Raw genomic sequence first — 14,148 nt, 5'->3', positions numbered from 1 at the left:
CAGCTGTCGACACACAGATACACACATACATTGCTTCTTCCATAATTGAACGGTGAAGACAGTTTTACAAAAAAAGGGTACAGAATAAATAAAGTCCGATTTGAAAATCACTGGAATTAGTCGGGTGAATCTGTTGAGCTCTGCACAGGACAGTGGTGAAGAAATCCATTTGAAAATGTTGTGGTCAGCCTTCTGACATTTGAATTCAAGCACTTTTGATACAATCCTTTCAGATTTCTCCTGCTGTAACTCTGTTTGCAGTATCATGAATAAAAAGTTGCAAAATGTTTGTAACCTTCAAACCTAGCTGGAGAATTGATGAGATTGCATAAACAAAATGGGGAAAAGCCACCACTTGTTAAATTCAGTGTTGAGTCACTAAGACAAGACACAACATGCGTGCTTAACAAGGAAGCAGAATTATTTTAGTGTTTCAATACAGCCAAATATGCCATTAATTGTTGCAAAAAAAACCCATAGATTATTCAATTAAGATGAATTGGTCGTCTATAGTATAATCCTGCTAAAATGCACAGTTAATTTTAGTTTGCTAATCCATTTCTTGACAGCCTGCTAATGAAACAGCAGATGCAAACAAATTGTTTATCAGGCTTGGTGATCAGGGTTCAGTTTCTGTCGTTGTTCTGTCTGATAATAGTTGTATGTCATCAAATGAATCATCAGATTGAACAGGGTATTGAATTAATGAAGCACCAAATGTAGAATACTGAGGATGCTGGAATCTATAATAAAAAAGAGAAAAGACTTGGAAACACTCGACAGGTCAGACAGTAACTCTGCAGGGACAAATAAAATTGATGGTTTAGGTCAGTGACCTTTCATCAGAACTGGAAGAAGTTAGAATTATGACGGAATTTAAGGAGGTTTAGAGACAAGGAAATAGAGTGGGAGGAACAAAGACAAGCAAAGATGGAGATGTGGAGAAGCTGGGGGAATTCAGTGCAACATCTATTAAGTGCAGTTTTACTGAACAAAATGCTTTTGGCTTCAAATTGAAAGGAAGTGTGACCCCTTTTGTCAATTGAGCTTTTAATTGAAAGGAGTTTGACAACATAGTTTAGGGGGGACTACACAGCAAGGTTGAATTGATTGTGCTGTATTGAATGGCAAGACAAGCATAGAGTCAAATGGAATGGTTTATTCCTGCTTTTATTCAGTACTTTCTTATAAAGAAGAAATTACTTGCATTTCTTTAGGATCAGAAGCAACATTAAGGATGAGGAGTGCTTTTAGGTTGTTGTTGTAATCTATCAAATACAGCAGCCAATTTGCAAGCAAGAACAATCAAGTGATAACCAGTTCATTGTTTTCTGTGCGGTTAGTTAAAAGAGAAATTTTGGGTAGAATGCCCAAATAATGCTACAGGATAGCAGACCAGGGGCTGTGGTTTAAAAAAAAAACTTTATATAAGGGATGGCTTCTTGAGGTAATCTCTGGCTGGGTGCTGATCTTATTTCCCAGACTGAACCTTGAATTCAAAACCTTCTGACCCGGGGCAGAGTGATGTGTACTCCACAGATGGAGCTGCTCATGTCGTTCTGATGTGGAGCTGCCAGTGTTGGACTTTGGTGGACAAAGTTAGAAGTCACGCAATGCCAGGTTATAGTCCAAATAAATCTGTTTGACTATAACCTAGTGTTGTGTGATTTTTAATTCTGTCATTGTAGCATTCCGATTATTGAGAGGCAGCAGTAGTAGCTAAATATCCAAGGTCAAATGTTTAATGAAATCTATCTTTTCTTGAACAACAAAGATCCAATTAATTCAAAACTATTAAATTATTGATATGATTCTCTTTCACTTCAAGGCCTTTGTTTGTCAGTGCATTGCCTCGTTATTATTGTGCTACAAAATGCCACACATGACTCCTGCAGAAGGTGTTTTATATTGTTTTTGGAATGACTGGAAAAATACAGTGACTGAAAAATACTGGGACAATGGTTATTTTTGTTCAGGATGTTGACATAAAAGTATGCTGTTGTATGTGATTGATGATTACTGAATAAGGTCACAAAGGTTGTTGATATTGGAAAATCTAAACATCAAGTTGGATCATTAGGCAAGGTTTTTCAAGCTTGTTGGCATTTATTCTTGGTGTGTGGGTATCACTAGGCAGGAGCTTAATATATTAGCCATACGTATTGTCCTTTCACCATCTTCGACCACACCCTCCATAGATTATCTTGTCATTTTCACATTATTACTTAGGGTCTTGCTGTGCTCAAATAGGGGCTATGTTATGCATTTGCTAAATAGGTGCTTCAATCGCGTTGATTTTTAGGTAGTTTGAGAAATATTCAGGAGGAAAGCCCATGACAGAACATGCATGTTTTGTTGCAGATCGCTGCTGCTGTTCACCTTTTATTTTTCAATTTTAAAATAAATGGGCATTTTTATGAATGCTGTTAACGTTAAAATTCAACAACTGACCTTTCGAAGTTAAGCAACACATTGCTTCAGTCCTGAGCTGTTCTGTTTCTGTCACATTGTCACAAGTGGAAGGATTAATATTTTGATATCTGTCCCTGCTGTAGGGCAGTGATTGCTGAGCAAATATTTGTACCTCTCGGTGAAGATTCCAATACTGTGATTTTCAAGTCTGCCCTATGGTTCATGGATAGCCTAAATCATGCTTTCTTCCCTCGATACTTAACTATTCAAATATTCTGTTAGTCATTCTCCCAATTCCACCTTCTATAAGTTTGAGGTTAACCAAAACTCTGCTGCTCCTATTCCAATTCTCATCATGTCCTTTACATCCATCACTAAGACGGGAGTAAAATGTTGCCAACCTGATGATCGCATTATTTCCATAGATATTGTGACTTGCTGGGTGTCTCCAGCAATTTGTTTTTGTTTCAAATTTTTACCTGTAGTATTTTGCTTTTGTATTAATGTTGACTCATCACTTCAGCACGAGTCTAGAGATGATCAAGGGCTGGATAGGGGTTTCAGCAGCACCAGGGAGATGGGTTATGTTGGGGTAGAGGAGTGCAGCATTAGAAATAGAGTAGGTAGTCAATTGTAGTAGGTATGCTGTCTGAACTGCTGTGCTGTTCCAGTACCACTAAAGATTTTACTGCTCCTCGGATGCTGTCTGAACTGCTGTGCTCTTCCAGCACCACTAATCCAGAATTGTAGTAGGTAGTCAATGTTGAGAGCTCATCTTCAAGTTGATTGAGATGGCAAGATTGCAAACAATTGGGTTCAGCTTGAAACTGTGACCAGGGAAGGTAGGTAAGAGTAGTGATTGTACTCATTTTGTGAAGGGGTCCAAGAACTTTAGTCCACTTGGTACTTTACTAGAATATATTGCAGTTCACTCTTAATTTCTCAAACCTTGAATCTAATTTATGGGGAAGCCAGAATTCAATGTATTGTTCATGAAAGAGTTGTATATTTCCTGCCCCTGTGTGATTAACTCAAACTGTCTTTACAGTCTGGAGGTTTCTACAGTGCTGAAGATGCAGATTCATACCCTACAACTCAGTCAGTTGACAAGAAAGAGGGAGCTTTCTGTGTGTGGACAGAGGAAGAAATTCGACAACTTCTCCCAGACCCAGTCCCGGATGCCACTGAAAACATAACCATGGCAGATATCTTTTCCTATTATTATGGTGTGAAAGAGGGTGGAAATGTTAACCCAGCTCAGGTGAGTGAACAAAAAACGAAATACAGAACTTGCTGAAAATGGAAAACCGCTTATTCAGCATACCTAATTGTGAAAGTCAGCTTCATGATTTGGCTGCAGCCTCTAATCAGAACTAACATAGTCAAATTAAAGGAGGTGTACAATAGCTTAGTGTTTACTTGCTGGACTAAAGATTTTGCAACTAGTGACTAGTCATTTAAAGACTTGGACTAGTAATCCAGAGACCTAGGTTTAGATCTTGCCTTGGCGAAGGGGGAATTTAAATGTAATTAAATAAATCTGAAATATAAAAACAAGCATCAAAAATGGTGACAATTATTGGATTGCAATGAAGACTCAATCTTTTCATTGAAGTTCTTCAGAGAAAGAAAATTTGCTGTCCTTGTCTGTTCTGAGTTAACAGGGCAGCACGGTGGCACAGTGGTTAGCACTGCTGCCTCACAGCGCCTGAGACCCAGGTTCAATTCCCGACTCAGGCGACTGACTGTGTGGGGTTTGCACGTTCTCCCCGTGTCTGCGTGGGTTTCCTCCGGGTGCTCCGGTTTCCTCCCACAGTCCAAAGATGTGCGGGTCAGGTAATTTGGCCATGCTAAAATTGCCCGTAGTGTTAGGCAAGGGGTAAATGCGCTTCGGCGGGTCGATGTGGACTTGTTGGGCCGAAGGGCCTGTTTCCACACTGTAAGTAATCTAATCTAAAATGTGACTCCAGACTCCAGCAATGTGATTCGCTCTTCACTGATCTCAGGCAAGTCGCTCATGTAGTTAACAAGGCAAATTTGTATTAAAGGCATTTGGTGGTGACCAATAATTGCCAGCCTTATTGGCAATGCCCACATCACTAGAATGAATCCTTTAATAAAATATTAGATAAAGTGTCATGAATAACAGACAATAGATTTAAAGTTCCTGTTTGTACAGGAAGATTACCATCTTGGATTTTATGGGACTACCTTTAATTGGGAGAAAGTGAGGACTGCAGATGCTGGAGATCAGAGCTGAAAAATGTGTTGCTGGAAAAGCGCAGCAGGTCAGGCAGCATCCCAAATCCCAGATTGATCCTCTGATGCTGTTTTGTCTTGTACTTCTTATAACTTCTGCTCGGAGATTGCTTTTCAGTAACCTGTAATGACAACCTATGATTTTTTTGTGTATGTGCTTCTTACACGCTTCCTGGTTCCAGGCCCCTTGGAATCTTTCCCCTGACCTCATCAGAAAGTGCCAATGTAACCTTGGCGTAGTCCAGTTATAGCCAGTCATTCGTGGTAATGCTATGGAACTCAATATTGCATCTCTCTGATCCAGAGTCTCTGGAGCATAAATCCTCTGATTCCTCAATTTCCATGTATTTGATTGATTTTAGATTATTTATAGAAAAACAAAGCGTTCTATGAAAATAAGGACAGATTGTACATTTGTGTAACCTAGTCTATACCTCTGCTTAATGTAAAGTCTAATATAAAACTATTCCTCCAAATTTCTTCTGCTTTCCAACATACTCTTCATATAAAGTGTAGTGCCTATAATTGGGCACAACAGTCTCAATTAAGGCAGAAAGCTTCCTTGGTTTTGTATTCTATCCGAGCATGATCATGATATCATCTAGCTACTAATGTAATCAACTGCGATCTTTATTTGATCAGCAAGTGTTGTATTTCTGTCTTCCTGACTCAAGTGTCACACAAGTCAATCAACATCACTTTTGGTATGATCCCAGCTGATGTTATTGCTGCACCTAAGTCTGTTCCCAGACTGATATTGTAGTGGATAGATCCTATCTTGTTTTTTTTTGTTTTAACAGGTGGTCTCTCACTGAAGTATAAGCACACAGTTTTGCAAATTTGGTTTTAATAATAAAACAGATGTTTATTATTCAAAAGATCTAAGATACGATTGAAAGAATGAAACAGGATAAACCAACCTATTTATTTATGACACACGTTTAAAAATTTCAAAACACATGATAAAAACATTACTCCATTAATCTCAAAAACACCCCTCAATGGATCCCAAAAGCACCCTTTATAGAACTAACACCAGAAATAACCTCCTCTTTTATCACCTCTACTGGCTTCATTTAACCTTGACTTCAACTTCCAGTATGGAGAATCTGTTAGCCTCTTCCTGGAACCTTCAATGACCTGAGCTAAAATTTTCTAAGTTTCAAATAATCCTTTTCAGGGTTTTACCTAAACAGTTATGGTCCGGAACAATTACTGAAGTCCTTACACTGAGCTTTTATTTAAACAAATCTCAACTGTCTCTTCCCCTTCTCAATAAAAACTGCTTTACACATCTACCTTCAACTAAGAGCCTTGTAGGACTGCTGCTAACTGAATCTAAAATTGTTAGGTTTAATTCTAAATCATGGGTGTTTCCCCTAATCACTTAGAAAAAGGTTTCATAATTTCCAAAAGAGAGCTTGGTATATTACATTATGTGGTTAGTTCACTCAAAGTCTCTCATATTCTTTGAGCCAATTTCTCTCAATGTTATGAGGAAATTACTCTGGCCACAGAAATTCTGAGGAGTTAATTATTAAATCCCTTCAGACACACAGCCCCATATCTAACTAGGTGAAAGTTTTAAAAAAAAATCCAACCTCAAAACTAAATTGTATCAAAATATATAAATTACACACCATACCTCACATTTCCTTTTGTCCACTGCTTGTCACCATATCTCTCTCAAACGCTTTGTAGGAAAGGTCAGAGGAGATAGTAATTGAATTAACATCACAATAAAAGTAATAGCAAGTGCTGATGAATGTGAAGGATTCTATACGTAAGTGGCATCTTCCAAAAATAAAAAGCATTTCGTTTTAAGCCGTGATTATAATCTGTTTTTAAAAAAATGTCATTCTGAGTCAGAATTGAAGATGTCAGTGGAGGGCAGCCAAGGTCGCTGCAGATGATGTACTCACTCATTAGCTCTTGCTAAGTATGTCAGTCAAAGGAAATAATACTGAACGCAGAGTGTGGTGTGTCGGAGATCAAAAAAAAAGGCAGTCTCACATTAATTCAGTCAGAGAAGCTTTTGTAACCTTCTCATGATCATTAAAATTAAAAATAAAAAAAAACATTTATGTAGTGCTCTTTATAACTTTAGGAAATTTTGTTGCTTTGCAGTCTGTTCATATTTCTAACTGTTATAATGTATGGTGCACTATTGCTAATTTGTCCAAAGCAAGGTCCCACAATTTGCAATAAGGTAAAGATTAGACAATCTATAGCAATATTGGCTATGGGATATATATTGGTTAATGTACCTTGCAAGTCTTCATTTACACTGCTTAAAGGAGTGTCAAGGGAATCTACTACTCCCAGTGAGAGGGAGCTGGGGTTTTGGTTTCACAAGTCAGAAAAACCGTCAAAGTGACACCTTTAGAATATGACAACCACCTGATGAGGGAGCAGCGCTCCGAAAGCTAGTGCTTCCAGTTAAACCTGTTGGACTATAACCTGGTGTGTGATTTTTAACTTTGTAAACCTTAGAATAGTATTTGAGTGTGATCCTAGATTTTATTAGCAAACTCCTCATTCATTGTGGAGAGTGCTAATGCTGAACCTTGATATTAGAACTGAGTGGCATGTTAACAAAAATATCTGTGATGGTTTGATGAAAGATATCAATATATTGTTTTACCAGGTGCTGATTCTGTAGATATTCTCCTGAGATATGATTGGTGTCTGACAATAACTCTAGCTGCCCTGGACAAACAAAATTCTGATTAACAAAATCAAGTCTTGCTGAAAAACATTACATTTAGTCAAAGCAATTTGTTTTGTATTTATCAGGACAGCACAAGAATACCAAAATCATATCTCTTTGGCTGTTCACAGCAAGGGAGGTACTGACCAAACTCTTCCAGCCATGCTTGCAAAACTCATGATGTGGTGTCCGACATTAAAACAATTCCATGACTAGATAACATTTGTTGTAAAATCCTGATTGTGTGAAGAATTATGTTTAAGTCAATTTACGCTTATCAGTGTTGTGCACTTTCATGGGCTGGAACATACATATCTTAATACATGAGGCCTTCTACTTTGCAAACAGAAAGAACATGTACAGCAATTGTTCCAACTCAACAAAATGGTTCATATCTCACAGTAATACCTTGACTGATCAGAGTTAAGCTGGCTGCTCTAAAATGTAATCAAATCTTGAGACTTTTTTTTTAGATTAGATTATTTACAGTGTGGAAACAGGCCCTTCGGCCCAACAAGTCCACACCGACCCGCCGAAGCGCAACCCACCCATACCCCTACATATACCCCTTACCTAACACTACGGGCAATTTAGCATGGCCAATTCACCTGACCCGCACATCTTTGGACTGTGGGAGGAAACCGGAGCACCCGGAGGAAACCCACGCAGACACGGGGAGAACGTGCAAACTCCACACAGTCAGTCGCCTGAGGCGGGAATTGAACCCAGGTCCCTGGCGCTGTGAGGCAGCAGTGCTAACCACTGTGCCACCGTGCCACCCACTTAACTGTCAGTAATCATTAACTCATGCAATCTTCATAGCAACACTGTTACTAATCAGTGTACTTGCTAACCATATAGTATAAATGTAGGTTTCTACTTATTTCTTGTGAATTATCCTGATGAATGCAAGATGAAAAGCTTTGACAAAATGTGTCTCTTTCAGCACTACTCAAGTTCTGTACTGTCAGATAACTAAAATTAAGTCTCTAGATTTTGCAAATAATCTACTTTATCTGGAAAGTCTTTTGCTATCAAATTTAGCAAAGGGCATAAGTCATTTTTAAACATTGAATTCAGTTGTCAGTTGTGAATTAAAACACTGATTGTTTATTTCCTATTTCCTATACTTTCTGTTATTTACCAGCTGTCATATATTGCATTGGTTGTTACTTGGGACTCTCACCTTTTAATGACTTGATATTGTCACTATGGTTTGGAAAATTGGAGATTAAAAGACTTTCAATTGAGATTTAGTTTGGGTGCACTTATCAGATCAAATCCTAATAATAGAACTAATAATGTAAATTCCCTTGGTTCAGTTTTCTTTTCCATATCCAAGCTGCTATGTGACCTGGCTTTCACTGAGCATGGTGTGGTGAAAGTTTTGGGATTCATGTGGAAGCTTTAATGTTAGTTGCTGTAAACTTCTGATTTCTGATTTTAAGTTTGTAGTTGTTGGGCTTTTCTGTGTGTCTGGAGTTAGTAATTAAGCTGTTATTACTTCTGTAGCCATATTAACTCCTTTTTAAAAAAATACTTTTGAGGCCGAATGCAGAGTAAATGGGTTTTGTTTTGAATGGGTGTTTACTTGTCTGTTACCCAGCAGGGTAAACAAGTCAAAGGTTTGTTAAGAGTTTTGGACTTTTAAAAAATGCTGAATGGAAATGTCCACAGCTGAGGAAGGCAGGCATTTCCTTTTAAGTGTGGGGTTGTGTTATGTGATGATCTTGGAAGAGGGGGTTGTGTAGGGAGATGAATGATGGATTTATTGAATTATTGGAGTGAAAGTTAGTGTCAGTCTCAGACCAGATGTGTTGGGGACAACATTCCCGGAAGTATTACTTAAGCTGATGCAGGCATGATGGTCTTAGTACCTTCTTTCTGCACGGTAACATGGAGTCAGAGAAGACGATAGTGCACAAAAAGGCCCTTCTGCCCATTGGCTCTTCTGTGATTCTCAGTGCACTGAAGTTCAAGTATGCGATAGATTCTTACTGTAGCTATCTGCAGTTCCAATTTAAAAGTTCAAATCACAAATTACTTAAACCTTGTAAAGTCTTGTATACGGAGATTCTGGTTTGTGTTGTTTTGTTTCTTTTCGATTTAACAAAGACTTTTTGGAAATAATTGGATTATACTTTTATTGTAAAACATTTGAATTTGGATTGTAAGTAGACAGTTTAGATTATTCTATTTTATCTTGTTTGTTTTGTATTAAAATGCAGCTTTGTTATTAAAGCAAAATCTGCAGCATCGTGTGCTTACGTTTCAGTGAGAGATCACTTTGTTAAAAACCAAAACAAATAAAAATGTGATCCATCAAACTAGGTTCCTGACTGGGATCTGACTTGTCCTGTGTAACATTTACTGGGATTATAACAAGTTGGAACACATCTGGGATCTTTGAATTCACTGGATGTAAAAGGCATCTGGGTTTAAAACACTGTTATGGTGATGTTTCTTGCATGTATTTGACGATTGCTTCATTGGTTGTGAAGAATTTTCTGAGAGTAGAATATCAAAGAGTCGATTATTTAACATCTTTAACTAAACTGAGGGGTTTAGCAGATGTATTGAAAGTAGAAGTAAAAGCAGATCTCATAAGGATGTGATACTTTGAGTTAACATACCACATTTAGAAATAGTAGAAAGAAAACCTGAAGTTAGGATGTCACAACCAGAATTACCTAAAATATAATTAAAAATTAAGACTTGAAATTGAGTTTTGCCAAAACCAGACACAAATAGAATTAAGAAAACTTGAACATCAAAGAGATAAGAAGATTAGCGAACATGACTTAGCCAAAGAAAAGCTTGAATAAAGAAAGGGTTACCAGCTCAGATGATTATTTTGATTCCATTGAGGGATTTGATTTAATCAACCATCTATGCTGCATGCCTAAATTTAATAAGGATTGAGTCAAAAGGCATTTTCTCTCATTTGGGAAAGTGGCTCGACAGTTGAAGTGGCCAAAAGAGGTTTGGACCTTAATTTGAAACAGTGTTTTGAGAAATACAGCTGTAACTGAGTATGCCATCTTGTCCGAAGAACAATTTTCGCTGTCAAAGAGGCAACATTGAATACTTATGAGCTTGTGTTTGACATTTATCAAATAAATTTGAGGAGTACAAAAAAGAAACCTAAGAGATATTTGTGGAACTTGCAAAGGAGAAAGAAATGTTGTGGGATGAGTGGTTTAGATCACTCAAGGTAGAGAAATATGTTGAAAGTGTAATGAAATTATGATCATAGAAGAACTCAGTAAAAGCAAATTTAGAATTTAATTAGATCAATGTCAGGTATTTAAGATCAGACAAGCAGCCGATCTGACAGAAATCTATAATATCTCACATAGACAGTTGCAAGTGGGGAGACGGTCATATAGAACACCACAAAAATTGAAATTTTAGAAAGTCTGTAGATAGAAGTACAGGTATTAGTTTTAAACAACAGATCCAAAGACCCCTAACCAATAAATGCCAAAGGCTTCAACCAAAAAATGGTGAAAAGGAATTATAATGTTTTCATTGCAGTAAAATTGGACATCCTCGAGTTAATTATGGGAAATTAAGTGGGAGACCTATTGCAGTCATAGGAAAACCAAAGGAGCCTTCAAATAAAGAGACATTCAAAAGGGAAGTAGGTACTCAAACTAGTTGCGTCACAAAGAAAACAATCATAGAATCCCTACAGTGTGGAAACAGGCCCTTCGGCCCAACAAGTCCACACCCACCCTCTGAAGAGTAACCCATCCAGACCCAGTCCCCTATGTTTACCCCTGACTAATGCACTTAGCCTATATGTCCCTGAACATAATGGGCAATTTAGCATGTTCAATTCGCTTGATCATGTTTCCTTAGACTGCACTTAGAAGGGAGTGAGGGTTCAGGCATGTTATGCAAATCATCATTCAAAGTTTGTCTAGGAAAATATCAGACAGTTAGACATTCTTTATCTGAAAAGGAGAAGTATTTCCTGTGGCTTTGAATAATGATAATACTGTCTGATCTTGCCTTTGTACTCAGCTAATATGGAGTTGAAGAACTCTAGTTCTGAAGAAGGGTCACTTAATGTGAAATATTAACTCTTATTTCTCTCCAGAGATGCTGCCAACTGTTGAAATTTTCTGGCAACTTCTGATTTTGTTTCAGGTTTTTGACAGTGTGTAATGGTTACACAGTTACCATTATGCAAATTTTTAAGGTTAGATTTTTGTGAAATTTAAATATCTACAATGATGTGATTAAAACCCATGTCCCCAGAATTTATAACTGAATTACTAGTTCAATGACATTACAACTATAGTGATTGAGATTGATCAGGCAGTGCTTTTGACAGAATTATTCTGACCAAAGATTGTTGTGAAAGCTTCAACTTTGGCTTTTGCATTGATGTAATGGGCTCCGGCATCTTTGGGGATGGGGTTGTCTATGGAAATCCTCATCCACGACTTCATGTGGCAGGACTGCAGTGCTTAAATCTAATTCATTGGTTTTAGGTTGCTTAGTTCCATCAGTTGAATGCTACTTTAACAGATTGGTGTAGATGTAGCTTTAAATTGGAGCTTCAATGGTTTGACACCTAATTTCAGGAACAACGGTTTCTGCTCCTGGAATGTTCCCTACAGCCCTCACTGAACGAGGGATAGTCCCCAGACTTAATGCTTATGGTAGAACAGAAGTGCTGTGCTACAAGGTTGCACATTATGGTCGAATATAGTATTGCTAATGTTGAGGGCCAGAGAAGGATCTCCGTGAGAAGGAAAACAAAATCAGTGAAACTTGGGCCATCACTACCCACCTGTGTCTTGTGTGGATGGGATTGCATTTACAAATTGGCGTCTTCAATTACAGCAGTAGGAACACACACCAGGTGTGATCCATCCTTCCAAAACAGGCAAATACCAGAGATAACCTATAATGTCTTGTGGATGTCCAGATTTGACCTCATCTGTTCTGAATTATTTAATATATGTTAGTGACACAAAACATCATGTCCTTGGTACTGAAATGGGGATTCCATTTCCATAAGGACTTTATGGTGGTATTTCCCACCAATATTGCATGCAGCAACATCTACATAAAGTAGATTACTGAGGATGAATTTAAATTGCTTTTACCTCCTTGTTGGCTCTTCCTCCACCTGCTACAGAGCTACTGGTGGCACATGTAAATGTCAAACCTTTGCCAACCTGGACCATAATTTTGCTAACAACCACCTTGGCCATCTTTGAAGTCCTCCACCTAGCATACATTCTGTGCTCTTCCAAGTGACTGAAATGCAAATTAGGCACTATTTGTTAACTGAGGGAGTACAATCATTAGCAATCAGCAGGAAATTTCCTTACCCATGTTTGACCTGATGCCATGCGACTTTATAGAATCTGGAGTTAATGTTGAGGACTCCATTCTCTGTTCTATCACTGCACTTTCAGCTCTTGTAGGTCAGTCCTGTTCAGGTTGGAAATGGATCTGGAATGTTGGCTGAAAGATATGATTCTGTAAAAATAACTATATCAGCTGTTGCATTACTGGTCTATGGAACAGCTCTCCTGATTTTACCACTAGTCATGGATGTCAGGGAAGAGAATTTTGAGAGTTGACTGGGCAGGTTGTGCCCTTGTTAAATCTGACTTTGATGTCTCAGGTTCTCCTGTGTGGTCTGTCCAGATATTCTTAATATGCTTATGGTTAGTGGTTTAATATAACTGAGTAGCCTGCAAGGAAATGATACAAGTCATATATTTGCCAGGCTGGAGTAAGAATGGTAAACTTTCTCCTGTAAAGGACGTTTGTGAAGCAGTCAGACTTCCATGTCTATTGCGTTCTTTCGTAAGCACCATTGTTGTCCTGATTTTAATTAACTGAATTTATGCTGTGAATGTGGGGATAGCATTTATGGCACTGGTTTAGTGTTCTAGATCTCTGGCTTTGTCAGCTCATTAATATAATAATATTGTATCACATTGTTGGTGTCTCATCCCTTTATTATGAAAAAGTCGGGTTTAACTCAACTCCTTCAGGCATCAATCCGTGAATGTGATAAATCCTGGAGATAGCATTATATCCACATTTCCAGCTTTATCGTCTGCAATTTTGAAGGCTTGATCCATTGCTGTGGTTGTCTTTGTCCAGTAAGTCCCATCTCCTGCGTTAGAGTCAGACAGCTTGGAAATAGACACTTTGGTCCAACTTGTTATGCCGATCAGACACCCACATCTGACCTAGTACCAAAGATTTACTATTTTTCTTGATGCTTTGGAAGTCAATGGTCGCCGTTCTATTTTGTAGCTTTTTGAGGTTATGCTTCAAACCAATTAAGAATAAACAAATGTCAAAGACCAGCTAGCCCATCAAGCCTGACTTGCACCACATTTATAACAGCATCAATCAGACACTTGCCCTTCCCCTCCTCTAACATGATGCAGCCATATAATCTCTTGGGAGATTCTCCAGAAAACTTCTGTCTGATCCTCTTGGTTGATCTGAGCTTGTTTCATCTAAATGTGTGGTTTTTGGAAATATATTAACCAAGGAAAATCAGGAGCAGGAATGCTGGTGGATTCCCCGCTTACTCAGGGAGGGGGCATTAAGGCCAGTCACAGGCTCTTGCTGACAGACCACTTGAAACTAGACATCGAGTAATGCTGTAAATGTTCAGTGCTGCATGCCTCAACTCATTGAGTATTCACGAGCACTGGAGTTAAATTGGAGAACAGTTGTGGGTGCAGTTTTTTCTTTTGTCTTTTGATTTAATGCTTCTT

The 14,148-nt window shown here is 38.2% G+C and overlaps 1 protein-coding gene across 4 annotated transcripts in view; it reads left to right on the top strand.

Moving 5' to 3' along the window:
* Positions 1-14,148, top strand: part of spata20 (spermatogenesis associated 20) — a 363,387-nt gene that overhangs the window by 57,594 nt on the left and 291,645 nt on the right. For all 4 annotated transcript variants that reach the window (XM_060844319.1, XM_060844321.1, XM_060844322.1 and 1 more), the window contains exon 10: positions 3,461-3,673. In XM_060844319.1, coding sequence (XP_060700302.1) covers positions 3,461-3,673 — 213 coding nt within the window. The remainder of the gene's footprint in view (positions 1-3,460; positions 3,674-14,148) is intronic.

This window comes from Hemiscyllium ocellatum, chromosome 25 (assembly GCF_020745735.1).
Source record: "Hemiscyllium ocellatum isolate sHemOce1 chromosome 25, sHemOce1.pat.X.cur, whole genome shotgun sequence".
NCBI lineage: Eukaryota > Metazoa > Chordata > Chondrichthyes > Orectolobiformes > Hemiscylliidae > Hemiscyllium > Hemiscyllium ocellatum.
Note: the sequence above shows the minus strand (reverse complement) of the source record. Positions and strands in the feature narration are given on the sequence as shown.